General features: G+C 41.6%; 2 protein-coding genes across 18 annotated transcripts in view; one reads left to right on the forward strand and one right to left on the reverse strand.

Moving 5' to 3' along the window:
• OSBPL1A (oxysterol binding protein like 1A) overlaps window positions 1-7,720 on the forward strand; it is a 210,464-nt gene extending 202,744 nt beyond the window's left edge. For 5 of the 15 annotated variants that reach the window (XM_079942363.1, XM_079942365.1, XM_079942366.1 and 2 more), the window contains exons 29-30: window positions 844-934; window positions 5,166-6,811. In XM_079942363.1, the coding sequence (XP_079798489.1) occupies window positions 844-934; window positions 5,166-5,268 (194 nt within the window). In that variant the 3' untranslated portion in view covers window positions 5,269-6,811. Of the gene's footprint in view, window positions 1-843; window positions 935-5,165 lie in introns of all 15 variants that reach the window. The other 10 variants (XM_079942355.1, XM_079942356.1, XM_079942358.1 and 7 more) reach the window with 4 other exon arrangements.
• A 64-nt stretch (window positions 7,721-7,784) lies between these two features.
• Window positions 7,785-24,943, reverse strand: CABYR (calcium binding tyrosine phosphorylation regulated). 3 transcript variants are annotated; one of them, XM_079942371.1, is made up of 4 exons: window positions 24,716-24,943; window positions 24,572-24,625; window positions 11,346-11,693; window positions 7,785-7,911 (listed from the first exon to the last, which is right to left on the reverse strand). In XM_079942371.1, the coding sequence occupies exons 1-4, from the start codon at window positions 24,861-24,863 to the stop codon at window positions 7,796-7,798; spliced, it is 666 nt and encodes a 221-aa protein (XP_079798497.1). In that variant the 5' UTR covers window positions 24,864-24,943; the 3' UTR covers window positions 7,785-7,795. The 3 variants fall into 3 exon arrangements, with proteins under 3 accessions (XP_079798497.1, XP_079798496.1, XP_079798495.1); XM_079942370.1 differs by having other exon boundaries at window positions 7,785-8,373; XM_079942369.1 differs by having other exon boundaries at window positions 10,593-11,693.
• Between the last annotated feature and the right edge of the window lie 1,559 nt (window positions 24,944-26,502).

The following is a 26,502-nucleotide window of genomic DNA, read 5'->3' on the forward strand; positions in this document are numbered from 1 at the left end:
GGGGACGTGTGGCCGAGTCTAGAGACTTTGGCTGAAACATCTGGGGAACTGCTGCTGGCATCTAGTGGATGGGGGCCTGGGTGCTGCTAACGTCCTGCCGTGCCCAGGACAGCCCCCTACGAAGAATCATGGGGTGCAGCGTGTCAGCAGGGCTGAGGCTGAGAAACCTGCTCTAACTAAACACTGACCCTCCCTGTGAATTATCCGTGAGACAGTGCGACAGCGCTTTGGAAAACGGTTAGAATTTCTTACGAACGGAATCTGGAGGAGCTCTGTGAGGTCTCGCTAAGAATTTAGAAAATTTTCACGTGTATTCAGTTTTTCCACCCAAGTTTTCACTGAAGCATTTTAACATGATTTTTTTTTGGCCTTAAGAGTAAGCCGGCACCTTGGGTAAATGCAGAGGTTGTCAAGGGCAAAAGCTGTAGGAGAGGACTGGGTGTTGAGTGCGAACCTGGGGATATGTTAAAATTTTGACAGGATAGGGCTTCCCTGGTGGCGCAGTGGTTGAGAATCCGCCTGCCGATGCAGGGGACACAGGTTCGTGCCCCGGTCCGGGAAGATCCCACATGCCACGGAGCGGCTAGGCCCGTGAGCCATGGCCGCTGAGCCTGCACGTCTGGAGCCTGTGCTCCGCAACGGGAGAGGCCACAACAGTGAGAGGCCTGCGTACCTCAAAAAAAAAAAAAAAAAAAATTTTTGACAGGATAAATTTTGTGGTGTTCATGTTCTGATAAGATGGAGATGTGCTGATACCTGACTCCGTAAAGTGATGGTACTGAGTGCTGTGCCGGGCAGTCTCTACGTGTAGAGTAACGGTTTTCACTGCTGTGCTGATTCTAGATCAAGCTAGTGAAGAAAAAAAGCGACTTGAGGAGAAACAAAGAGCGGCCCGCAAGAACAGGTCCAAGTTGGAGGAGGACTGGAAGACGAGGTGCGATGAGGAGCTTGGGGTGGGGGGGGCTGGCAGACGGGGGACTGCAGAGCCTGGCTCACTGTGCCCTGTGAGTTGTCAAGTATTTTCCACTGGCTAAGTTCAAGCTGAAAGGGCCGCATGTGTGCAAAGAGAAGGGACTGTTTGGAAGGTAAGGTTAAAATGTTCCTACACAATTACCACAGGTAAGTGTCAGTTACACAAACTATCTTTCCTTCTTATCCAGCAGAACACTGTCTCTTCTATTTTTAAGAGGGAAGGCAGAGTTACAGATTTTGGCATGAAATAGGTTCAGAGCCATTTGCTCATATATGAGTAAATTACAGGGCCATTAGCTTATTACATATATCATGTATCACGAATATTTAGACAATGCCTTTACTCTTCCAAACACAAGGGACTTGACATGTCCTGGAAATACGATTTGTTAAAGTGACATCTTGGATTCCATTCAGCAACAGAAACTGGGCAATAAAATTTGCGAGTTTTGAAAGTTTGTTCTTTTTAAGAATCAGGAGTTACTTAGTCACTTGTATTGAGTAATAGAATCTCTTGTAAATAGGAATAGAATAAAAACATTTTCTACATTTATATTATGTAATAGAAACTGTTGTCCCATTATTCAAAGTTATTAAATAAATTTCAGAGCCAATATGGGCATAATTTCACAAGCCGTTTAGTAGATATTTTTTGGTAGCCCTTTTGCGTCTTACACAGTTATTAGAACTAGAAATGACCTTAGATAGCATCTAGTCCAGTGGTTTTTGGACTTTTTTGTTAGCATCAAAATCTTTTTTGCCAACGAACACGTAAAGAATCTACAAATATAAAACACATGGCCACCAGGCTGCTCGGGTGGGAGCTGAGCGGTAGGGCTCGCCTTCTCCCTCCCACACACACACACAGGATCTGGGAAACCACTAGAAAGCCATTAGTCTGGAAGTCCCCTCGTTGTATGTGAAGAAACCAAATGCTGGTGTATTTCATTTAAGAGACTCGCTCAAGGACAAGTATGCCGCAGACCATGATTAGAAAGAACCACAAAAACCAAAAGCACATTGCCTTCCTGCAATCCCTTCTGAAAAGATTTGATAGATTTTAATCATTGTTTCTAGTCTCTTCTGCGGAAAACCCACTTTGTACTGTATTTCTAATTTGTTTTCTTTTGTTGGCCACAGCGCACAGCTTGCGGGATTTTAGTTCCCCAACCAGGGAATTGAATCCCGGGCCCACGGCAGTGAGAGCCCCAAGTCCTAACCACTGGACCACCAGGGGATTCCCTATTTCTGATTATTAACTCCTTTATTTTTCTGGCCACATTTTCAAGTGTGCAAAGTAAGAGAAAAGTATTACTGTCAGGTAAAGTCCTACGTGCAGAAAGTAAGGAGCTTTAGACAGCTCTGTGTTAGCCTGAAATAAAAACCAGAAGCTACGTTTGTGAGCTCCACTTTGGAGCCTTGCACGTGCTTGCTTCCACTGCTGTCTCTTAGCACCAGTAGTTCTTATATGAATATACAGACCTTAAAAATGACCCTACTGACCCTTTGTCCAAATGAATATGTGCTTGGAGTCTTTTTCCAGTAGTGTGAGAGGTGGCGTTCACTGACTGGGTCTACTCCTGGCTGATCACGTGCTTTTTGAACGGCGTGGTTCCGTTTGTGTCGGGGCGGGGATGGGGCAGTTTGTAAAGGAGCATGTTCTGCCAGGTAGAGCTGAAACCAGCCCTCAGAAATCAAACCCAGAACCTTATTGTGTAACCTGTCCCCAGTTCTTCCACACTAAAAGCTGGCTTTCCTGTTGACACCAGTTTCACTCATTTGAAAAGAGTTCCAGCTTTGGGATTTTTCAGGCTTTAAACTGTGGTTCCTGCATATGGAAGTGGCTGCTTGTGATCCTGCCCTGTTTTCCTAGAGGAGCCCAGAGACCTTAATAAGTGGGGTTATGTGGGGAGAAAGTGGGGGGACTGGCGATAGACACAGGATTTGAAGAGAAGGCGGGTGGTGAGGCCAAAAAAGTTTGATGACGTCATCTCTTCCCCCAATGCAAGCATCGTGCAGAATTAATATTTTATCTAATGTTATTTTACTGATACAGACCCATGGACTCTGTAGACTCAGAAACATTGACTAAAGGGTCACAAAGAACAAGGACATCTCCTCACCCCCCTCCCTCCTTTTCTTTTGCCTCTGCTTGCCTAAAATGTTTAATAAGACTTTGAAAAGACAGCATGGACTTTTTTGTATGTGGAGGGGGGTACACTGATGGCAGCAGAGTTTCCCAGACGTGAGTGCTGGAAATTAAGAGACTAGATGTTGAGAGAAACTCTAATCCCTGGTATCAGACCTTCAGATCCGAGGTGCTCATCTTTCGTGCCATGTTGCAACTCTCTCCAAGGAGTGCTCCCCGAAGGGAGGCCTTGCAGACATGGCCTTTAGAGCACTTGGCTTGTGTGTGAACAAAAAGACATTCTTTGCTATTGAATCTACTGTTCTGCACAGTCTCTTTGCACTTGACTTTCCAGTTGTCCACTTTGTATGGAAGAAATCCTGTGGCACAGGCCTGAGGCTTGGTTAATTTTTAGAATTTTTTTTGGTTACCTTGATTTTGATTTGCCTGATTTTCTGAAGTGCTTGATTTTACTAAGCCTGACTACAAAAGTGCTTTTACTACGTGGACTTTTGAGACCAAAAGGAGTAAAATTATATACTTCATATTAGACAAAAATTCTGTGACTTTGATCAAACAGTGGTTCCTTAAAGTATTTCCAGCTTGGTTACCAAAGTCTGAAACACACATATCTTGATCATTTAAAGTAGACTTCTAATTTTTCTAATTAGGGAAAAGTCCCCAAAGCAAAATAATATATGTAATATTCTAGAAGATCTGGCCTAGTGGGCATTTACTATATCAGTCTTCAAGGAATTAGCCTCATCTGAAGCATTTTTTGTGTCTTAGGGTTTTTAGTGCTGCTGCAGTGATTAATAGGACCACTTGGGACTTACCAAACAAATCTAAGCTCACTCTAATTGTTAAATATTTTTAGAGGCAATTTATTTGGAAAGAATGACAAAGACATACGAAACTGTTTTCATAAATATTACTGAAAACTAAATCATATTAGAAAATGTTATACAAATTGAAATTTGAACAAATAATTTTTCATTTCCATTACCCAGAGGAAGCTGGGAATGTGGAAAATGGATGACTTGTTATTTATTTATTTATTTATTTTTATGAATTTATTTTTGGCTGTGTTGGGTCTTTTTTGCTGCGTGCAGGCTTTTCTCTAGTTTCGGCGCGCAGGGCCTACTCTTCGTTGCAGTGCGCGGGCTTCTCATTGTGGTGACTTCTCTTGTTGCGGAGCACGGGCTCTAGGGCGTGCGGGCTTCAGTAGTTGTGGCATGTGGGCTTCAGTAGTTGTGGCTCGTGGGCTCTAGAGCGCAGGCTCAGTAGTTGTGGCACACAGGCTTAGTTGCTCCGCGGCATGTAGGATCTTCCAGGACCAGGGCTCGAACCCGTGTCCCCTGCATTGGCAGGCGGATTCTTAACCGCTGCACGACCAGGGAAGCCCCATGACTTGTTTTTTAAAGGGCAACAAAATTAGGGCGGCTCTTTCTAGAATTTGAAAAATGTTAAAATCTAGATGCAGCCTATGAATGTCTGTTAGTATGGAGAAAATGAAGACCCAGGAAGATCTGGATCAGATTAATTTCAGTGGATTATGGGTAACAGTATATTTGACAAATCATGGTCTTTAACAACTTTGATATCAGTGACTAGCTTGGGCAAGTTATTTAACTTCTCTGACATTGAGCTCCTCCTTTGTAAAATGAAACTAAGAGTTTGGTGGTGAGGTGGCATTTACTCTGAATCAGGCACCTTCATGTTACTGTAGGTAAGTGGTAAAAGTTAATTTCTGTATTCTAATGCCTTATTCCCCATTGCTTAATAGAATGCTTTTAAGGAATGGGCCTAGGTGAACAATTAGACAAGTACTGTTGCTGAATGCTGTGGAAAATCCTTAAACCTTTTGGGTGGTCTCATTACATATTTCGGAAAATTATTCTATATATGTGCTCTGTAAAAGCACTTTAAAGTCTCTTCGGAAATCCCTGACTCACAGGACAAAGTGAATCGCTGCAGTAGGGGAGTCTGCAAGCTAGTGAAGCAGCAGGGACCCTGTGATCGGGAAGAGTTTCCCCCATAACTGTTGTCTTTCCTCTTTAAACAGGTGGTTCCATCAAGGCCCTAATCCCTACAGCGGAGCCCAGGACTGGCTTTACTCGGGCAGCTACTGGGACAGAAACTACTTCAATTTGCCTGACATTTATTAAAACATAGACAAGTTGGGGCATTTGGCTAATCTACAGATAAGACTTAAACCTGTGTTTTAAAATTTTCTTCTTTGATTTCTACTCATCTTTTGAAAAGAGAAAAAATCCTCTCATGATAACTTGCATTTCACCCAACAAAAGTAGGGCATAAGGTGGATACTGGTGATGAAAGTCTTTGGAAGAATGGGTAATTTTGCTATCCCGACACGCTTATTTGGAATACTGTTTTATCTAGAGGTATGGGAAACTGTTGGAGAATATGCTTTTTGATGGTTGCTGTTGCCGTATTCACTGAAGGTTTATACCTAAATGTAACTTTAGCTTTATGGAATTATATAGTAACCCAAATCAAGTTATTTTGAATATTTTTAGGCTGTCATGCTTGAATGTTTTAGATTTAACTTCGAAATGTTTAGAATTCTCCTATATGATGTTTATATGCTCATATAGAGGTTATGCCATCTTGTAAAGACTGCATTGAGAAGACGGCTTTTCTTCTTACTAATCCTCTCAATTGTACCCCTTCCCACCTCTAAAAAGAAAAACAATGCCTGAGTGTTCAGAAGAGAGATTCCTGATTTGAAAATTCTAAACTGGAAAAGGTATTTCGTTTGCTTATTTTAGTGCTCTGATTTTACTTTTACAATGTTCTAATGTCGTTAGAATTAAAATGTTTGAGTTGTACATGTTTGAATTGAAAATAGGTATAAAACCTAGCAATTCACAAAAATACCCCAGAAATATAGATTTTAGTCACCATCATTACATAATGAGAAACCTTTTTAAATGCTTCAACTCCCAGTGGCAAATGCCACCAGAGAAATTCAGTTGTACTCATGTATTATAAGTATCAGACTATATAAAAGGAGGTCTTGTGCATTTCAAGTTTGCAAGGCACCTGTGTACTTAAGATACGTATGGAGACCTACTTGTACAGTAGCTTTGCCCCTTTAATTGGGGTACATTAATCTTACGGTATTTATCTACCCAACCCCAGACTGAGATATTGCTCCAGGGGGCCTTAGGTAGCTGCCAGTAAGTTATTTTAATGGCTGTCTTGAAGTTAACAAGTGTTATAATGAAATAATCTACCTGATGCTAAATAAAGGCTTTAGAATGTTCAAAACAGTGTGGTCTCTTTTAAACTTTGAAATATTCTAATGCTGCACTTAATAGGATGCCAAATTGTCAGGTGTCCTTACACGAAAGTAAGTCCTTGTGCTGCCACGGTCCCCAGGGCCAGAGCTCACCCCCGGGCTCACGTGCTAAGTAGGCAGTTAGCACTCACTGTTCTCTGGGTAGATACAGTATTTATTAGAGCAAGGTGCCACTGTCTTCACTTGGTGTGAATGCCAAATACAGAATTATTAAGTGGAATACCTTGGTAGAAAATTGCTAGAGTGGAAAGTTTTTTTTTTTTACAATGTATATGAGCATTGGAAAATGCTATTGTGTCATATCACAAGTCTGAAAATATTTAGGACCTGTTGTGTTTAGATGTTTGTACACCGCCTAAATTATAAAATAAGCAAGGCGACAAGGTTTTATGCTTGCATGAAGTTTATTGATATATTACGCTTGGTGGCAGACTCCACCGTGAAGGTCAGCTCAAACAGTGTCATCTTCGGCACCTGTTAGGAATAATGTAAATAGTGACTTGTTTAATCATAAAACTGAACATGTAAAATGAGTGGATGATCAGAAATGCAAGTTCTAGCCTGCTCGCCTGCTAAGCTCTTAATTATGTTATCTGTGCATGTGCACTAAAATATCCTAGCACCTCATGCCCAGAACGGCCATTTTGACAGTTCCACTAGAAGTCTAAAGGGTAGGAGTAGGTAAACGCTCATAGTCCTAAGATATTTGCAAAAGTATCCTTAAGTATGGTAACTAACTGTGGTACTTGAACCTGCCTAAAACCGAAATCTAGCTTTTGTCCGTCAGACGTGTGGTAGTAAGTACTGGTTGAATAAAAATTTTTTAATGATTTGTGAGTGATAAAAACTTATCTGTGGTTAACACCACTTGTCCCTTTAGCTCATGAATGTGTTTCCAACCTATCCATTCTGCTGTAAGTATTCACTGACTTACCGCACTGACCGGGTGCTCCGTATATAATCTCTCACCTTGTCCTCCCCGCCCCTTAAACCTGCCAACTAGATTATAAAATTCCCACATGAGACTGTCTTGTCTTTATGTTAATCCATCCCTTTGGCATCGTCTACAGGGCTAAACACAGCGCCAGGTGTTCAGAGGTAGCCGAGTTGGTTGCTTGGTTATGTGTTTTAGGCACCAGACCCTTGGTGTGCGTCACTGCGGCGCAGTGCGCCTGCCGTGCGCTGAGTAGTAACGTGGTAGGGAGGTGGGGGCAATCACCACATCGGATCCGAGCACACCCCCCCGCTCACTGCGTGTCTCAATTCAGTGTCTTAAAATACCTCAGTCTCTAGGTCAACAGATCAACCTGCTTGAAAACTCAAGTGTGTTAAGGCCCCCATATCATGGGAAGAGAATTTACCTGCCAGTTTCAAGTTTCTGCTCTGCGAACATTGGCAGTTGTCACAGTTATTTCTCCAGCAATACCGTAACTTCCACAGGGAGTACCTTTGTCACCAAATCCTGAACGTTTTTTGGCTACATCTTCTACCGGGAAAGCAACAGAAAGAAAAACTGGACTTTGTGGTCTGGGGACATCTTGTCCACTTGTAGGAGGATTAGCATTCTGGGGATTGGGGGTGTGTTTCTGGAATTTCTGATCTGCAGGAACAGCAATGGGGACTTGCACTGCAGTGTATCTCTTCAAGGCATCTGACTGGGGAACAGGCTTCCAGTCCTGTGCTTCCTGAACATTTGAGCCCACTAAAATGAAAGGCGGGGCACTGGTCGTCTTGCTGTCCATCATCCCGGAAGTTGGAGAAGCAACTTTTGGTGGGTGCTGCAGAAACTGTGGCTCCTTAGAATTAGGTAAATAGAGGGTTGCTTGGGGGAAAGGCCCAGGTGCAGGTGGTGGTGACGGGCGACTTTGTTGACTCATGTCAGTTAGACAATAAAGGGTCCACATGTTAGAATATGGTGGTGGTTGTCCTGCTTCGCTTGCTGCTATTGCTATAAAAAAAAACATGTGCAGGTGTTAAAGATTTGGTCTCTGTATCAGGCGCTATGCACAGAAGTGTTTTTTTTACATATAAACAAACAGCTGTAGTAATATGTGCCATAAAGCATGCTATAGAGAGTGCTAAATAAATTGTGTTTGGTAATGTGAAAGGAGAGATTCTCTACAGTCAGAAAACGAGAACAGTGTTGTGATAGCCAGCGGCACGGACACTAGGGTTGTGGCTGAGAAGCAATCTCATTCTAAGTTGCTGTTTCTAGGAACTTAACTTTAGACATGGCTTCTGCAGGGTCCTCAGAGGAAATGGAGAATCAACAATTCTGGCTCTACCAAAAAAATCAACTGAAGAGTGTGTTAAGCCATTGAAAAAAGCATTAAAAAAAGCACTGATGTGTCTGCATAGTGATTGATGGTTCTCTTTACGGAAGAAGTCAGCACTACGTGTCATCTTTTGATCACATGATCAAGGACCTCTGGCCCTTTGCAGGCGGCATCGTCTCCCATCAGCTTGTCACTACACACGAAACATCACCTAACCTAGGACTCGGAACCTGAGAGCACGGCTCCCTCTTCGGCAAGGCTTGAAATCATAGGTCCTGGGTGGCAGTAGAAGGCTGGTTGGTCGCACAGTGGATCTTTAAGTAAAAAGAGGTCTCGGAGGGCCATCCGTCTACTTACACCAAGGCATCTACCATGTCAAGTTAGACTTGCCTAATTGAAGACAGTGCCGTCTTGGAGAACGAGTCCCAGAAGCTGGGACGGAGGAGCAAAGGTTCCTGATGGAGGAGCTGCACTTGGCCCAGCTGTGCTGAGTCACCCTCTGAACACGGCCCGTATCCCTAGTGCAGCTTTGTTTTCTTCCCCAGAAAAGAAAATAACACTATGCACACAATTAAGCTGTGTTTTCAATAGCTTCAGATGCTTTCAACTGATAGTTCTGGAAGCTAATTAAAAATATGCACGAGCCCAGTCTTCAGGTTTTTGTGAAATACCCTTAGTGCTTTGGAAATAGCGAAGCACTTGAGAACAGTAACTTGGGATGGAAGTGCTGCTTAGACCACAAGTGTAATGCCAGCCCCACAGACTACGTTCCAACACTGCCCTCTGCCTTTTCAGCTGCGCAGAATCCCTGTCACACTGCCAGACAGAATTTGATCTCTAAACACCTGCTGTGGTAACACTTTTTTATCATTCTGGCTCTGGTAAGAGTCAAGGGTGAGAGAGTTTCTGCAAAAGGAATGGCGGGGTTGGCTCCTGCACGTCCCACCTCCCTAAACGGATAAGGGCCGCTGCACTTGCCTAGATGGAGTGGGAGGGTGAGCAGACCAAATGCCATAATTAGATCGAGATGGGAGGTCAAACCGTGTCTGTGTCACAGGAAAGCGGTAGTGATAGTTCAGCAGCCAAGAAAGCAGCCTGATTTGGGCGCCTGTCGGGGAACCGATGGAAGGAAGCCGGCCAGCTTCGCCGCGTCCATCCTTTCTGCTGCTGCTACCTTCCCGCTCCCCTGGGTGACAGAACTTCAGCTTGACCTTTCCTCTCTCCATCCAGCTATGAAGCCGCTCCCTCAGCTGTGGGAAGCTCCCAGGCGGGACGTCAGGGCTTGACCAGCCCCCAGACCAGGTTGCAGAGTTCTCCCACCTCAGCGCAAAAGCAGTCAAGCGCACCACCATTTCTTCCATGTTTTTAATGCCATCACCTGTGTAAATACTTTGTTGTCACCTGATTTTACTTTTACAGGTGAGGGATTTCAAACCAACACCCCTTAGTTACGGTTTTGCAGGAGTATCCAGATCACATGAACGTGTTTTGCAGCTGACAACAGGCTCTACCATTTTTCACCACACAGTATGTCCAAAACAACACGAAAATGCTAGATGACCGAACTTTGAGGCCAAGCAGTGGTGATGTTGCTTTAAAATCACTCATCTCGTAAGAGTAAAATCTCAGATACAACAAAGTCTTTAAATAGGTTTGGCATTTTAACTACTACTAAAAACAAAGCTTTTTGACCAGTCTGCAGGGAGCCTACCTCGATGGTCACCTGAAATATAGATGTCACTGGAAGCACCGTTTTTAATTTTGTAAGTAATTATCTTACCTGGCTCCGTCAAACCTTGTTTAGGTGCTACTTCTCATTCTGGTTCGATTTCTGGTTCATTAAGACCTGGAACAGGAGGTTGGGGGCCACTAGATGATCTTACGGACGCACCTGAGCGCACTACTTGTGCGGCTTCCCCTGAGAGCGCGGGTTTGACCTCCGTCTCCTGGGACGCACGGTTTTCCCATGAGTCCTCCTGCCCAGCACTGCCAGGGGCGAGCGCAAAGATGTCCACTTCAATGTGCACAGATATTTCAGAGCTCACTGTTGTGGCAGAGCCGTCTGCCTCCACATGTACTGAGGAGTCATATTTTGCACTCTCCAACTGCACAAAGTTTGCAGAACCCACAGATTTTTCAGACCCGTGTGAGGCTGTCTCGCCTACTACAAGTATGGGACTAAGGGGTGGTGACTGCTCATTTCCTTTAAGACAAGCAACATGATCAGAAAAGGGGATAACCGTTTGTTCCAGTATTTGCTCAACATTAGTAGCTCCTTCGATCACAGGCTCATCTTTATCGATAGATGCTATGTGCGTGGTGGATGTCACCTCAATAGCAGCCTGCAAAGGGACCTGAGGAGCTTGACTGTAAGCAGGAGGTTCTTGTTCATCCTGCAAGGGGAATGAGGAAGCCATTGGTGGTTCAGCCTTATGGTGTTTAGGTTTAGGACCCAAATCTACATGGACAGATGTCTCGCTCAGAACCTGCACTGCTGCCATCTCTCCAGAATGCACAGGAGTGGCCACCACATCATCTTCAGCAGCCTCTGAGCTCAGCATCTCCTCGGGAAAAACGGGCATACTTGTTGCCACGTCCACCATTAAAATTTCAGAGTGATCCGAATGAACCGGAGAAACATTACCTAACATCTGAACAGCAAACTGAGCTGGGTCAGCAGGGACATAGGCCAGCTCGGGTGAGACAGCTGCTGGCGACGGCGGTGAGGCCGGGGTGGCATTCTCAGGGGCGGTCGGTTTCGAAGGAGCACGAGCTGCTTCAGGGGCACCCTCAGGCTCTGAGAGCAGCTCAGCATGAACCGACGGGAACTGCGTGGTTTTGTTGCTAAACTGCGGTGCAGTTATGTTGTCCTCCTCTGTGTCCGTAGATTTTTCCATCCGTTTAGGTTCTTGGGAAACTGTAGATGTTCTTTCTGGCTCTTTCACACATTCTGGTTTCTTCTCTTGTGCAATTCCTTCTGACCACTTCTCCCCTAAAAAAATGAGTTAGATGGGTTAATAAGTACTTATTCCCCAAAAAAGGAATTATGAAGAAAGCATAGGTTGAGCATTCAAACGTCAATATATATGCAAGTACAAAAGAGTTTTGCTTTAGTTTCCAACATCGGTAACTTCACTGTGGGCAACAAAACCTTCCTGTCCTTATCCACTCAAAAGACAACTCGGTTCAGTTCCTTAGAAATAAGTGACTCTAACACTCAGATACCACCTTCAGCTGGTCAGCCTCAGGGGAAAGATCATAACTGCCTAAAAGTAAGCTGAAAACGTCCATGGACAAAGCTCCTGATCCAGACTTCCACACAAAACTGGGGAAAGAAAAAAACACTTCATAGCTTAGTAATGAAACAAATGCTGTCATGTGATTAAAGGCATTCTTCAGTTTAAGAAAATTGGTATATAAAGTTCAACTTAATGAATTGGAAAACTAGGGGACTATAGAATACGTTTACATTAGGAAACGTCATGTTTTCTATTCTAAAAGTGGTAGCACCTGCTGGCAAGGTGTGATAATGCAGCCGAAGTACTGACCCAGAAGAGCAGCAGATAGACAGCTCTGGTTCCAGAAGTAGGGCTCAGTGGATCCTCGGGCAGGAGGAAAAAAACCATGGCTTAGAAGGTGAAGACAACTGATGACACACAGAAACCCCTAGAGCTAGAAAACTGCTGTAACATCATTTTCTGCACTCAGCGTTCTGCTTGTCACTCACACGTCTAACCTCATCAGACGTTTTCACATCTGCTTACTTTACTGAGGATTCTCTCTTTGGGGAAGCATTTACCTAATATCATGAAATCTGCAGGAAGAGGAGAATTTGCCTTACAAGAACATACTTGCTTCAAGTCAAAACTTTGGAAACGTGTCTTCATGGGTCCAGCTCTTTTCCAAAGAACAGTGTCCTCCAGGGTCTCCTACATTAGCGGCTGATTTTCTGTAAACTCGGATCAGGTGTCTAATTCTGGACGTGGATACCACACAAACGCTCACATGCTAAGAAAAGTTTCATAAAGACAGAAAAGCCACATCTACTCTTACCTCCCTCTGCTTCTAGAACAATGACCTCATTTTCTAACCAGCCACCTCCTCAGGACTTCCCCACCCATTTCCAGTCAAAGCCCTTTACCCACTAATACACTTGACTGTTTGTGCTGTGTGTAAAATACTGTACACTAGGCATTGTTGAGGATGGAAAAATTATTAGGACAAGACCTCATAAAGCTTAGGGGAAATAAGATATACAGATATTACAGGTTAAAAGTGTAAGTACTTAACAAGGGTACCATTTAAGACCTATGGAAGCTCAGAGGAGGAAAAGATATCCTCTGGCTGGAGGAATAAGGGAAATTTTGTTTAAATAAGCCTGGCCTTACGCTTAAGATAAAGCTGCACAAACTGTCTGCCCATCACAATGAGGAAAAGCCAGATAAATGTCAAAATGATCACTATGCGCCCATCAGAGAGCAGAGTCACAAGGCAGTCAAGTAATCTGATTTCCAAAGAGTAACCAGCCCTTCCAAGGAGAGAAGGGCCACAGAACTCCCTCATCTGTGGCAGGGCCTGGAAACGTCACCACCATACCAGCTGGTAAGGTATCAGCCAAAATCTTAATGAACTGATGAAAGCCAAATGTGGGCTAAGATGTCTGGAATAGTCTGGGACTCCAGACGCAAGAAGTTCACACTCACAGGCACTTTTGTGGAAGATGGAAGCAGGGTAGAAGGCCAGAGGGGAATCCTATATCAACAGCAAACAGAGGGCTCCTTCCTACCCCTGGGGCAGAGGCAGGAAACACTAGCTCAAGACTGACCACAGATACGAGGCAGAGATTGCCGCGGACAACTGACAGGAACACTGAGAAAGCCCCATCCTCAATGCCTGGTGCAAAGACCACCTAGGTCAGAATCCCTGCCCCGAGAGCCCAGGACCAGCAACGAGGAACAGCAGCTGCCCCTGGAGGGAGGGGCAAGAGTGTGGGGAGAGATGCCCTCAGTGGGGCCGGCTGGCGGGGAAGGCCGAGGGCAAGGTCAGGCAGCCCACCGCTAAAGGCATTTGAGGCCCGTGGAACAGTGAAGGTAGGAGAGCCACCACGAAGCCCAAGCCCAACTTCTCACTAGACTCACCTAGACACCTACACAGCAGTTCAAGGCCTCTACAACACTCTTTTCCCCCACAAGGACCTAAATTCCCCAAGTAATGATTTATTTCCCCTGAGAGTTTTCAAGAACCCAACCAATTTAGGGACTAGATCACTGCAATCCCTAGATTGCCTGCATGGGACTCATGTGATACATCACTTACACGATAGGAATTCAGCTTCTATGGAAAGGGCCACTTGCCCTTTTCAAAGTATCTCACAGGCTTGTCGTACCTGGAATCATATCTAGGAGCTTAATCTTTAGTATTTTTGCCTCTAGAAGTCCCCTATTAAATAACCATTCTGGAAAGGTAAAGCATTATATAATTATGAATCATAACTCATCAGAGAATTTATGATATTGCTTCCTTCCCCACAACTTTTTCATAGTAAAAAGGTGTATGAGAAGATCTGGGTTCAGTCCTGACTGTGATTGAATAGATGCATGGCCAAGTTAACGGTTCTGAGCTTCAACCTCCTGGTGTGCAAACTGGGGATTTTAATTCTGACCTCACTGAGGTTTTGTAGAGATTCACCTAAAAGTGTTCTATAAACTGTAAATCACATATAAATGGGGAAAGAATAAATCAACACCTAGTTTAAAAAGTTTTGAAATGTGATATCAAATTAAAAATTATAAGCCTCACATCTTTAAATCAGCTTTGATGAAAATTGGCAATTTCATAATCTGGATGATAAAATGCAGGATGTTTTTTCCCATTTATAATATATGTATTTGTATACATACATACATATGTCATATATACTATTTTTAATAGATATATTTCATCACTGTAACATTAAATTGAGATCAAATACCTTAAGCTTTAACAGTGTTTTTGAAAATGTAAAGCACTAGATGAACCATTTGGTTTTGTTTAGAATACATGACAGAATGTTAGCAAACATACACAAACAAGTTATCACATACATAATTATATTGCGTTCCTGTTGATATCTGTTATTACAAAAGGTAAAGAGCTTTTCTCTAATGTTTTAAGGTCTGTTTAACAGTTCCAAAGATTGCTGACTTGTAACACTGAGATTATGTTTGTGTAGAAAACTATTAAAGTTGTAAACTAGGTTTGCTATAGGTTGATCTTACATGTCAACCTCATGAAGATGAACTCAGTATGACGTCAGCAATCTGGTTTCACTTGAACTACAAAAAACAAAAAACTGCATGAACTCTCAGAATTACATGCATCACTGAAGGCACTTCTTCCTCTAAAACATTTCTTTCTAAGTTTAATAAATGACTGATTAAAACTCACGGTAGAATCCTGATTTTCCATGAAACCAATCAGATAGATACATTCCAAGCATACAGTATTTCTTGGAATAGGCAGAACTCACGTGGAGACTTGGGGTGCTTGGGGCATGATCAGGGAAGAATAAGGAAAAAGGCATGTTCTGGCACTGAAGGGAAATCTGAAAGCTGTCCCAGACAAGAGGAGAATATGAAGCAGGACAGAATAGGAGATGGGAGAAGTGATTAATAGGAGAGGGGAGAGGAGAGGACTGCAGGAGGGGAACTCACAGGAGTGCTTGGACTCAAGAATTTGAAGTAAGTAAGGTACATATAGTTTTAAAAGTTTAAAAGAGAAAAAGATTCCAACTACTGTGTGTTGAACTGATTGGAATGATGAACACCAGTGACTATAAAGTAGGTGGTCTGTTTCTTTTCTCTCCTTCCTCTCTTCTCTTCCTTATATTCATTCTTTAGTCACCAATCCTTAATTCCTATTATGTGATAGACACTGGGGAATCTCCTAAATAGTACAGTCTGATTAAGGTTAGAGGCACATAAACAGATGACAATGTGATCAGTGCAGTGACTGAAATATGTATTGGATACAGTGGCTTTTAGGTAAATTTTGTTAAGCTTAAATGAGAAGGGGCAGGTGTGAAAGGGGCCCCGCACAACTGCCCCATCCAAGATGCCAAAGAGCCCCTGCAGAGTACAGGTGTAAACCAGCCCTGTGCATTCTGATTTCCCTTATCAGAAAATTTATCAGTCCCCTTGGCCAATGGGACAGAAGTGGAAGTCTGCTAGACTTCTTAGATTTTACTTTTTTAATGAAAGAAAAAAGTATCATTTATGCCACCACTTCCTCCTCCTTCCTGATTTATACATGGATATAATGCCTAGAGCAGTGGCATGAGGCTACAAACAAAATATGCTAAGAATGATAAAGCAGAGAACCTAGATAATTGATGCTTTATTATTATAATATCAGCAGCAGAATGAACAGCACTTCCAGATAGCTTGTTTTTCACTGCTAATTGGTTTTCTGTTACTTGCAGCTGAGTACTTTCCTAATATGAGGCATAAGTTAGAAGTTGTAAAGCAGGGACTTCCCTGGTGGTGCAGTGGATAAGACTCCACCTGCCAGTGCAGGGGACACGGGTTCGATCCCTCATCAGGGAAGATCCCACATGCCGCAGAGCAGCTAAGCTCGTGTGCCACAACTACTGAGCCTGTGCTCTAGAGCCTGCAAGCCACAACTACTGAAGCCCGTGTGCCTAGAGCCCGTGCTCTGCAACAAGAGAAGCCACCGCAAGGAGAAGCCTGTGCACTGCAGCAAAGAATAGCCCCTGCTCGTTGCAACTAGAGAAAGCCCACGTACAGCAACGAAGAACCAACACAGCCAAAAATAAATAAAAAATTAAATCTTTAAAAAAAAAAAAGGGCTTCCCTGGTGGCGCAGTGGTTGAGAGTCCGCCTGCCAATGCAGGGGACACGGGTTCGTGCCCCAGTCCGGGAGGATCCCACATGCCGCCGAGCAGCTGGGCCCATGAGCCATGGCCACTGAGCCTGCACGTCCGGAGCCTGTGCTCCGCGACGGGAGAGGCCACAACAGTGAGAGGCCCACCTACCGCAAAAAAAAAAAGTTGTAAAGCAATGTGAATGAGGGGGATTGTGGTATATGCTGCTTTTTAGATACCATGTCTGTTTTTATTCTATGAATTATGTATCCATTTTAATATCCATTTTCTCATTGGGTATTTAAATATGTTATCTTAAGATTTATCAAGGTGAGCCGTTTGGATTTTCTATATCACGTCATCTGTGAATAAAGTACTTTTACTTCTTCCTTTTCAATATGTATACCTTCCCCCCCCCCCCCCCCACCTTATTGCACTGACTAGAACCTACAGCACAGTGTTGAATAGAAATGGTGATGTCAGACATATCTATTCTGGTTCTAATCTTGATGGGAGAGTACTCAAAATTCACCATTTAGTATAACGTTAGCTGTAAGTTTTTATGCATACACGTTATCAGATTTAGGAAGTTCCCTTTTTATTTCTTGTTTGCCTATAAACTTCTTTAGAAGTATTTCTTGTAGAGCAGGTCTGATGGCAGTGGATTCTCTCAGCTTTTGTCTGCCTGAGAATCTCTTTATTTTGCTTTCATTTTTAAAGGATATATTCACTGGATATATATTCATTCTAGGTTGGCAGCTTTTTGCTTTTAGCACTGTAGAGATGTCATTCCATTGTCTTTTGGCTTCTGTAGTTTGTTAAGAAATCTGCTATTTGTCTGATTATTCCCCAGAAAGTAATGTGCCTTTTTGCCCTGCCTGTTTTCATGATTTTGTCTTTTTCAGCAGTTTGACCATGATATACTGAAGCGTGGATTTCTTTGTTTTTATACTGCTGTGGGTTTACCAAACTTTTTGAATCTGTAGGTTGATGTCTTTCAATCAAATAATATTTTTCCATCTACTCTTTTCTCCTCTGACTCCAATTACATATTAGACCCTTTGATCATGTCTCACTAATGTGTCTTACACTCTTATTGTTTTTCTTCTTACTTCAATTTGGGTATTTTCTATTGCCATGGTTTTTTAGTTTCTAATTCTGTCTTCTGCTAGTAAAGCCAGCTAATAAAAATTTAGTTTGCAATTGTGAAATAACCATTTGTTTCTTATTTTAAGATTCTTACTCTGTTGAAGTTCTCCATCTTATGTAGTCCTTATGTAGTAATTCTAATATTTGGATCTTCTTTGGGTCTGCTTCTACAGAGTGTTTTATGTTTTAGTTCTTAATTATTAGTCACTTCCTCCCACTTCTCTGAATGAATGGTAGTTTTTAATTGTATGCTGGAAGTTGTAAATGACACATTGTAGAGACTCTGACTATATTGTTTGCTTCTAAATGGTGTTGGTCTTATTCTAATAATGGCAAATCTGATCCTCCTGAGACTTCATTTTACATTTTGTTAAAATAGACATATTTCAGCTTTGTTCTTAATCCTAGCAGATTGTCTTTATTCCTAGGGTGTGACCTTCCTGGGGTCTCAACTGGATTGCCAGGGTTTCAGAAAAGTCTCTTCATTTTGGCTGGGCCCAAACTCCAAAGCCTCCCCCAACACTGTACCCCTTCTGAAATCCCTACCTAGCTTTCCGTCTTCCAACAGCTCTTCTCTGCTAAGCCTTCACAAGCCTTACAGTCCACACATGAGCAGCTTAGGAATTGCACCCCCACAAAAAAAAAGGAAATATTTTTGCAGACTTTTGGGGAATCCGTCTCTGCAAATGCCTCCTCTCTGGTGCTTTGTCACCCAAATCCCAGCCACATTAGTAGCTCTAAACTCTGCTTCTCTGTTCTCTCTTCCTGGAGAGACTTCCAATCTCTGCTTGGCCTCTATTTTCCTGCCCATGAATTTGAAAAATGACACTGGGGTGAATATGGGCCTCAATTTCTGTGAACCCCATTTCCCAAGAATCCAGACTTTGTTTTATATAATTTCTTCAGCTTTTATGGGTATTTATGATAGGAAGGTAAGTCCAATATTAGCTACTTCATCATAGCTGAAACTGAAACCTCTCAATTCCTCCTAGCACAGTATCTGGCAATGGATAGGAATTTAAATATTTGTTAAATGAAATACTCAATTGGACTTTAAGGATATATAGGATTTGAAGGAAATGGGAGGGAAAGGAACTCCTGGAGGGAGTTAGCATAAGCCAAAATCAAATGATCAAAATCAAAATTACTTTTTCAAAAAATGACAAGTTGTCAGTCTGGTGCATAAGGTCTGTGAAGATATGAAATAAGAGATAATTGCAAAGGTAGGATAGATTTAGCTCATAGAAAGCTTTGCATGCCATGGTCTTATAAAGGGATCAAAATTTACCTACTATAACTTAGACATGCCAGAAAGCATTACTTTACTTTCTCTAGCTGATCTCAAATTGCATTAAAATGCTTACTTCCCAAAGGCAAAATTTATTTGATCTTACTTAAAAATATTTGTCCCTTCCAGTTTAAAAGTCGCTTTGGGTTTATTATTCAGTCCTTTTGGGTATTGCTTTTTTTCAAAGGTTCTCCCCACTTCTGAAGAGGGAATCTGAGTGCTGTGGTGCGCTCTGGCTCTGATCCACATGTTGTCCTTCTCTGCTGGCTCTCAATTACCTCTGGTAGAGGCATAACTCATACTGCCTGTGTTCTGGGTGCTAGTCTCTGACTTCACTGTATTTACTACTCAAGTTTCTACTTTGTGAAAGGTGTGGCCTGTGTGCTTATTTCACTGAAGGACTGAGAGATTCCCTTCCTAATTTGGTCCTTTAGCAATTAAGGCCTAGCTGAAAGTTTATTTTATTCCCAGCTTCAACATTTTGCACTTAGCTCTCTATTAGTGGGTTGAGTCACTTCACTTTTCCCATCTGGATTACTTGCTGGTCAGCACTCTGGGACAATCTAAACACATCTGGATCCACTAAAAGCCACACACAGGCCATAGGACACAAGAAATACTATCTCAGTCTCATCTGAGAAACACTCCATTATTTCTAATCCATTGCTTCAAATGTAATTATTTTATTCAATCAGTATTTACTGAGTGTCTGATCATGACGGTTATAGTGCAGGAGCTGAATGTAGCAGGTGATGTGCTAAAGGCAGTACCATGCTAACCACTCAGCTTCTGAGAAGCATGCATTCTTCTAGACAGCACCCAGGAATGCAGAGAACAAGCCACCTGCTTGATGAGTCTTAGGGAATTCTGATCATAAATTCCACCTACCTTCCTTATCACCAGTTTCAATGTCACCTAGCACTTTTCATGCACTACCCACGCCCCAGCACCACAATCCCATTGTCAAGAAGGACTTTCCATTTCCCTTTCCTGTGCAGCAGGAAATGGCCTTATATCTTATCTTTTTTCCTCCCTCCTCTATGGCTTATATAAAGTAAAAACTTGATTCTGGTCATGTTAAGTCTTAAATCAAAACTCAGCTTTGGAAATTCCAAGAAAAAACAGGCTCCTGCAAAACTCTAAAGTGTTAGCTTTTTTATTACGAACTTTGGAAACTCAATACTGAGTAATGACTTCCTTGCTCCAGACTATATTTACCTTTTCCCTACAGTAAATTAATGCTTCAATGGGTAGAGATCAGCAGAGCAAACAGGAAAAAAATAGAGGTCATCTGAAATCAAGAGTATAGTAATTTACTATTTTTTAGAAGTACCCCTACAACACTGAGGAGTCTGGAACAGTATGGAGCTATCAGAGTTTCTGGATAGCAGAGTCAGATACTTAAGGAAGAAGGTGTCCTTCCTTCATGTAACTGACATCTACTTGTGGCTCCTGACCTCACCTTGGCAGCCTGGTTTACCATCCTAGCTTTCCTGGTTTTACTTATCTGCTTCTTCCCCGGCCCCCTCCTCTCTTAATCCTGACCCTGTGTTTCTGTCCCTAGTCTGACAATCTGACCCCAGTTCTTGACTATACCATTTGCTCAGTGATTTATTTGCGATCTTTAGTATGGACAACTCCCCCAAGTGATTAATCTTACCACATCATTAAAGCATGAAGGACCTAAGCCCCACTCCCAACAATGTCGCCAGATAATCACTGCAACTTTTTTTTTAAGTAAAAAAAAAAAAAAAAGTGAAAATTCTTAACCTTGGTACAAATTACCACCCTGCCAAGGCAAACACAAGACTTGCAGAAATAAGAGGGTCCTTCTGACGCAATACTCATCCCTGTTTAGGGAATCAGTATAGCCTTACTTGAAAAAAATGCCCAGGAAAGTACAGAGTACACCAGAGCTCGTAAAATTTAGTATGGATAGTCCTGAAATCGATTTCTTGTTTTTTTAATGAGTGGATAGCTACAAGTATGTGTAATGAATTCTATAAGGCATAAAAATAGAATTTGGCATAAGAAACTGAAAACATATATTATGACTATCTAATATGAATATATAACTCAAGATAATATTTAATGATATGCATAACTGTTACGGCGCTACATAAGAATTGAAACTGGGCTCAGTGATGAGCAGCAGTTTGTGACTCTAATTACTACTCTATGGCCATGCCAAGAACGTCGAGGGTCAGTTAGAAAAGTTAACAGGTAACTCAGTTGGGGATCTAGGTGGGCTAGGCCTTCTTGATTCTTCAAAAGAGGTGGCTATTTCCTGCCTCTGTTGGAAGTCAAGACAGGAATAACACTAGAAACTAGACTCAGTTAGGCTTAGGAGGACGGAAGGTGATAGTGGTGTTGAGATCTCACTTACCACTCTCGTGGAGAAACCACTGCCCTCTTCGTGGAGTGGTGAAAAGATCAGAATTAGTACACTCCTTCCTGACAGGAGGAAGAAGTGAAAAGTGGGAGATAATGTGGGGAAAGAGCACTGAGATTTCACTCCGAGTTCAAAAATTAAAGGTTTTTCTAGAGGGCTCCTAGTGATCCCTACTAATGAGTCCTACTACTAGGAAGACCTTCATGCACTAGGAAGATCTAAGTTTAGATCCCAACTCTACCAATTAATATTTTAGAAACTTACAAGTTATCTAATCACTCCCAAGCATCAGATTTCTCTTGAGTAAAGTTGTAGTGATGTTACCTACCTTATAAAGTTCTCTTAATTGACAAAATATATTGTAAGTGCCTAGGACAAGACAGTTACTCAAAAAATTCCATTCCACTTCTTCCTTCTTTTCCTAGATATACTAAGTGGTAGAACTTGAGACAACAGTTTTGCCTTAAAATATTGCCTGAGTTTCTAAAATCCCCTCAATGATTCATGTGGATTAGTGAAGAAGCTCTCCTGAGAAGACTGAGAAATAGAAAAGCTTTCACTGATTCATCCAGTAGTAAGACCTACTTAATCAAGTTGCAGAAAAATACAAGAGGAGGATCCAAGAAAGTGTTTTACATGAGCTGCTTCGGAAATGAGCACATGTGGGTGAAACGCCACAATGGAGGCCTGGATAGAGCCAGGCTCTGGAAAATGGGAGAAAAGATGAGAGATGACAGAGAAGTGAGAAAAGTTGCTCTCGTGTCTGGTTCTTTTCCTCATCCCTCCTTCATCACCTGCCTCTGCAAGAAAGTTTGAATGCAATGGGGAGATGGGTAAACACTAATGGTCCTATGATGAGGCCTACCAAAAATGGGGCTCCTTCTAGGAAAAATCCCAGAATGGAGGGTTTGAATAAAATAAATGATATGTGCAGGATATACTTATCTCCATACTTCCCATGCATACGGGCAGCTTCGTAGTAATGCTGCTAGGCAGCAAACTGAGCAGCTGGAAATAACTTTGGGGGATACATCTGATATCTGGGAGATGAGTGGGGACCAATGCATCAGGGATGGTAGTTTAGCTCTTGCTCCTATCACCAAGTTCTAATAACTGGTGCTGTCTTTTTTTTTTTTTTCCTGCTGTACAGCAAAGTGATTCAGTTATATATTGTTTTTTATATTCTTTTCCATTATGGTTTAACACAGCTTATTGAATATAGTTCCCTGTGCTATTCAGTAGGACCTTGTTGTTTATCCATTCTATATGTACTAATGAAGAAGTCCATTAAGAAGCCATTTGGCATGACAATAAAAGGCAGACAAAATGAGCCCAATTGATACTAGACTGTAACACTGAATATATTTTCTGGTTATACCTTGTGTTACCTTCCCCAACTCTCTGGGGAAGAACAGGCAACATTCGTTTCTGCTCTACTGTCTGAAGAGCGATCTGTTTCTACAGCCATACTGGGAGTCTACACTGTGTCAATTTCTTTGATATCTACAGTTACTGGAGGAGAAAGGCAGCAGTATCTCCTACCCCTTACCTCCATCGAAAGCATGGCTGCTCCATTAGTTCAGTCTGTTAATTTTGAACCCTGAGATTCAAAGATGTTACCCTAGCTGGACCAAAATCCACAGCAGTTTAGTCCACTTGCTAAGCTGAATGGTGGGTATAGTCTTCAGTAAACAGATTAGCCACAAAGGCTACCACTTAGTTACCTACAACCATAAAGAGTCAGTGATAAAGAGTCACTGACTTTATCACCATTCTCAAACACAGCAAGCCTGCACAGCCAGTCGTCTCAAAGATAGCTCCTGGTATAAAGGACACAAGTACAAAGGCCATAATAACTTTGACCGCCTGGAAGACCAGGCTCATGGGAAGGGGGAGAGTGCTCAGTGTTCCAGCATTTGTCTGTATGTCCTGCTGGTGGTAAGCAAATCTCAGACCTCTTTCCTTTGGTAAGCTGACAATGCCATCAGGACCCTGCAGGGGAGCACCCAGACTAGACAATAAAATACTCCTAAACCACGGTGATTCACTCTCCTACCCCTTGAAATGCTGACTCTTGCTATTCTTAATCTTGTTTTCTGTTTTGGGAGTCTCTTTCACCGTAGATCCAAACCCTCATGATTTTTACATCTTCCTAGGTCTACCCTTAACTTCTCCCTATCTTGGCTATGTTATCCATTAACATCAGTGGCAGAGAATAAAAGTGGCCAAAACTCACGGATCCTACCTTTACTTTTTCTATGGTCACTTCAAAATGTTGGTCAGCCAATGTAGCATTATTTAGTTATTTCTCACACTCACCTTAAGCCATCATTTTCTCCACAAAATTCTTCCAAAAGCTTTGCTTACTATTCTTTTAGATATGTGTGCCTGTCCTTGGGGTTTAACTAATATATCCTCTTTGCTTATATTGATCTTCCCAAATGTTCATAATGTAAACTTTACCTTTTTTCCTTTCTCCCCCTCTGACTTCTTCACTGCTCCTCCATCAACTCAGTTTCATGCTGTTATGTTCACATAAGATAGACATTTACACATATACACGTAAAACAAGTTTTTCTAAGCAGACATACAGCCTTACATCACAGGGACAGGCCAGAGACCACCTTCTATGAAAAACTTATCTCTTCACTACATAAAGAGACTCTTGGAACAGAAAAGGTGGTTAGTGACACCTAATCGATGTCCTGTCCTCCAAGCTGGACTGCACTTAAACCATCATGGGGAGGAAAAAAAAGGGTGATTAACCTTTTCTACTAAAATAATCTTCCAAGCAGAGTGTTTCTACAATGTTCCTAAGTGATGTATCTCATTATAATTTGAGTATTACCACAAAATTCAATTCAAAGACAGGCATATTGGAAAGGGCTTGAGTCATAGTTGACACACACTCTTCTAGGTCTCACTGTACCAAATGGTTTGCAAAAGAAGAGTGTTTCCTATTTTAAAATTTAGAATCCTCCAAAATATCAGTTCTCAGATTTCTTAAAAAACTGATTCAATAATAAAAATAAAGCATCAGTGTGATTACTTAAACATCAGTGTAATTATTTAAACAGACAATATTTGTGAGCATCACTCTTAAGCTTAAATGTATGCTAGGAATGATGCAATAATTTATAACTAGATTTTTATTAAACTATTACTACTTACTGTACTTACCTTTTATCTGATGAAATAGTTTAACAAGATCTTTTACATCCAGAGAATTATTTCCTAAAGAAATAAAGGAAATCAGATACATAAAACTCCCAATTTAAAATGCTTTCTTTTTCAAAGCAACAAATATATAAAACAATAACAAACCTTCTCTAAACACAATAAGTTCTTTGAAATAAACTGCTGCAAACTGGGTGATGTTTGGTGGATTGGTTTTGAGTATGGCTCTGCTAACTCCCTCAAGCAGAGTCTTGAGGCCATAAGGTACGACAAGTCTGGGCCTTGCAGAAATCATTCTGGCGGGATGTCTGTAATCTCAACTGTAATGAAGAAACACAAAGTCTTATAAATAGTATATAAGGTTTTTATTAAAAATTTACAAGTTAACTATAGCTTCTAAGAACAAATCTATCTCCTATGAAAATCACTAGCCTTAGTTCTAATCTCTAGGTATTTATTCTAGTAAAATGGGCTAATGTTAATAGTAGTTTTTAAAAAAAGAACTATACTGCCAGGAACTCCAGTATGATATTAAAAACAAAGAACAAAAACCAAACAAAACCTGTTTCTATAAAATTCAGTAAATATTTTGTGCAGTAAAATGTCAAGAAATATAAATCGAGCTCATTTATCTGTGTCCAAGAAACAGCCTTCCAAACCATATGGGAACTGGCTTTTCTATACATTCATCAAATAGAGTTACAAAGTAGAATTTCTACAAGAAAATGTATTTTTTCTCACTTTTCTAAGTATATCCCCGGACACACATCATCCTTAAGTATACATGTTTTAACTTTAATTTTGTTTTTAATATTCATCTGAGTAGTAACTTGTGGTATTATACCACCCACCACCATCCATACCTCTTTTCTCGTATCTTCCCTTAACCTCTGCCATAGTTTTCCTCTCTCCCTTCTTTTGGCTTTCTGGATTTTAAGTGGTACCAAGGGCATTGCACAGTCTTACCTGTAACTCTTAGCTGCAGAGATTGCCACCCTAAACTGTGTCAGTGTATGTGTGTCCTGTTTCATTCTAAAAAATTATTTAAGAGGGCTTATAAATATACACAAAGAAGAAAATTAAATATTTAAGGAACTCAGTTCAGTGGTTAAGGGGAAAAGTATGGTAGGAAAAATAGGATGAAGCCACAGGTACTGTCCCAAGACAAGCCCCCTGAATTACCAAGTAGCCATCACATAATAGGAAATGGTTGGTTAAATGATTCAGGTTTCCTGAGATAAAAAACCAAATCAGTTGCTTGGGAGAATCACAGCTCTTCTGGGCACTGAGACCCAGGAGAAATTTCTCCTATGGGTCCTCATAAAGAGAAGAATAGTGTGATATAATGAACCATGTCCTTAACAATATCTCAATATTGTTGGGGCCAAGGGGCACAGTTTAGTTACAGCAGTTACACAAAAGGCCAACCTCTAATAAAAAGCAACTAATAGCAAAATCCTCAATATTTTAAAAGCACATTTCATCTTCCTAAAGGTCAGGAAAAAATATCGCCAGAGCAAAACCTTTGAGAAGGGCACTGTATTCGATCGCCTAATGAAAACTTACTATCAGAGTATCATTCAACAGGAGATTTACTGAATTAAACCATCTTTAAAAAACCGGTAGTGCACCTGTAGCAGGGCCCCATGCTAAATGTCAAGGGACATAGGCGGTAATTATATGGATGATACATATTCACTTCATTTATATTTTATATATATATATGTGTATATGGACGTATATACGTGTATATATATGTCCATATATACATATATACACATGTATTTTTAAGTACATCCGTTGCACCCCAGTGCGAGTTGAGAGATGGGTCATGATTTGACAGTGGCTTACCGGTAGCCACGACGGAGCTAACAAAACACCCATTCTGTAGTCAGCAGTTGTTGCTACCGACCATGGGGAGAACGCCCACGCAG

The sequence above is a fragment of the Stenella coeruleoalba genome, assembly GCF_951394435.1.
Source record: "Stenella coeruleoalba genome assembly, chromosome: 14".
In the NCBI taxonomy this organism is placed as follows: Eukaryota; Metazoa; Chordata; class Mammalia; order Artiodactyla; family Delphinidae; genus Stenella; species Stenella coeruleoalba.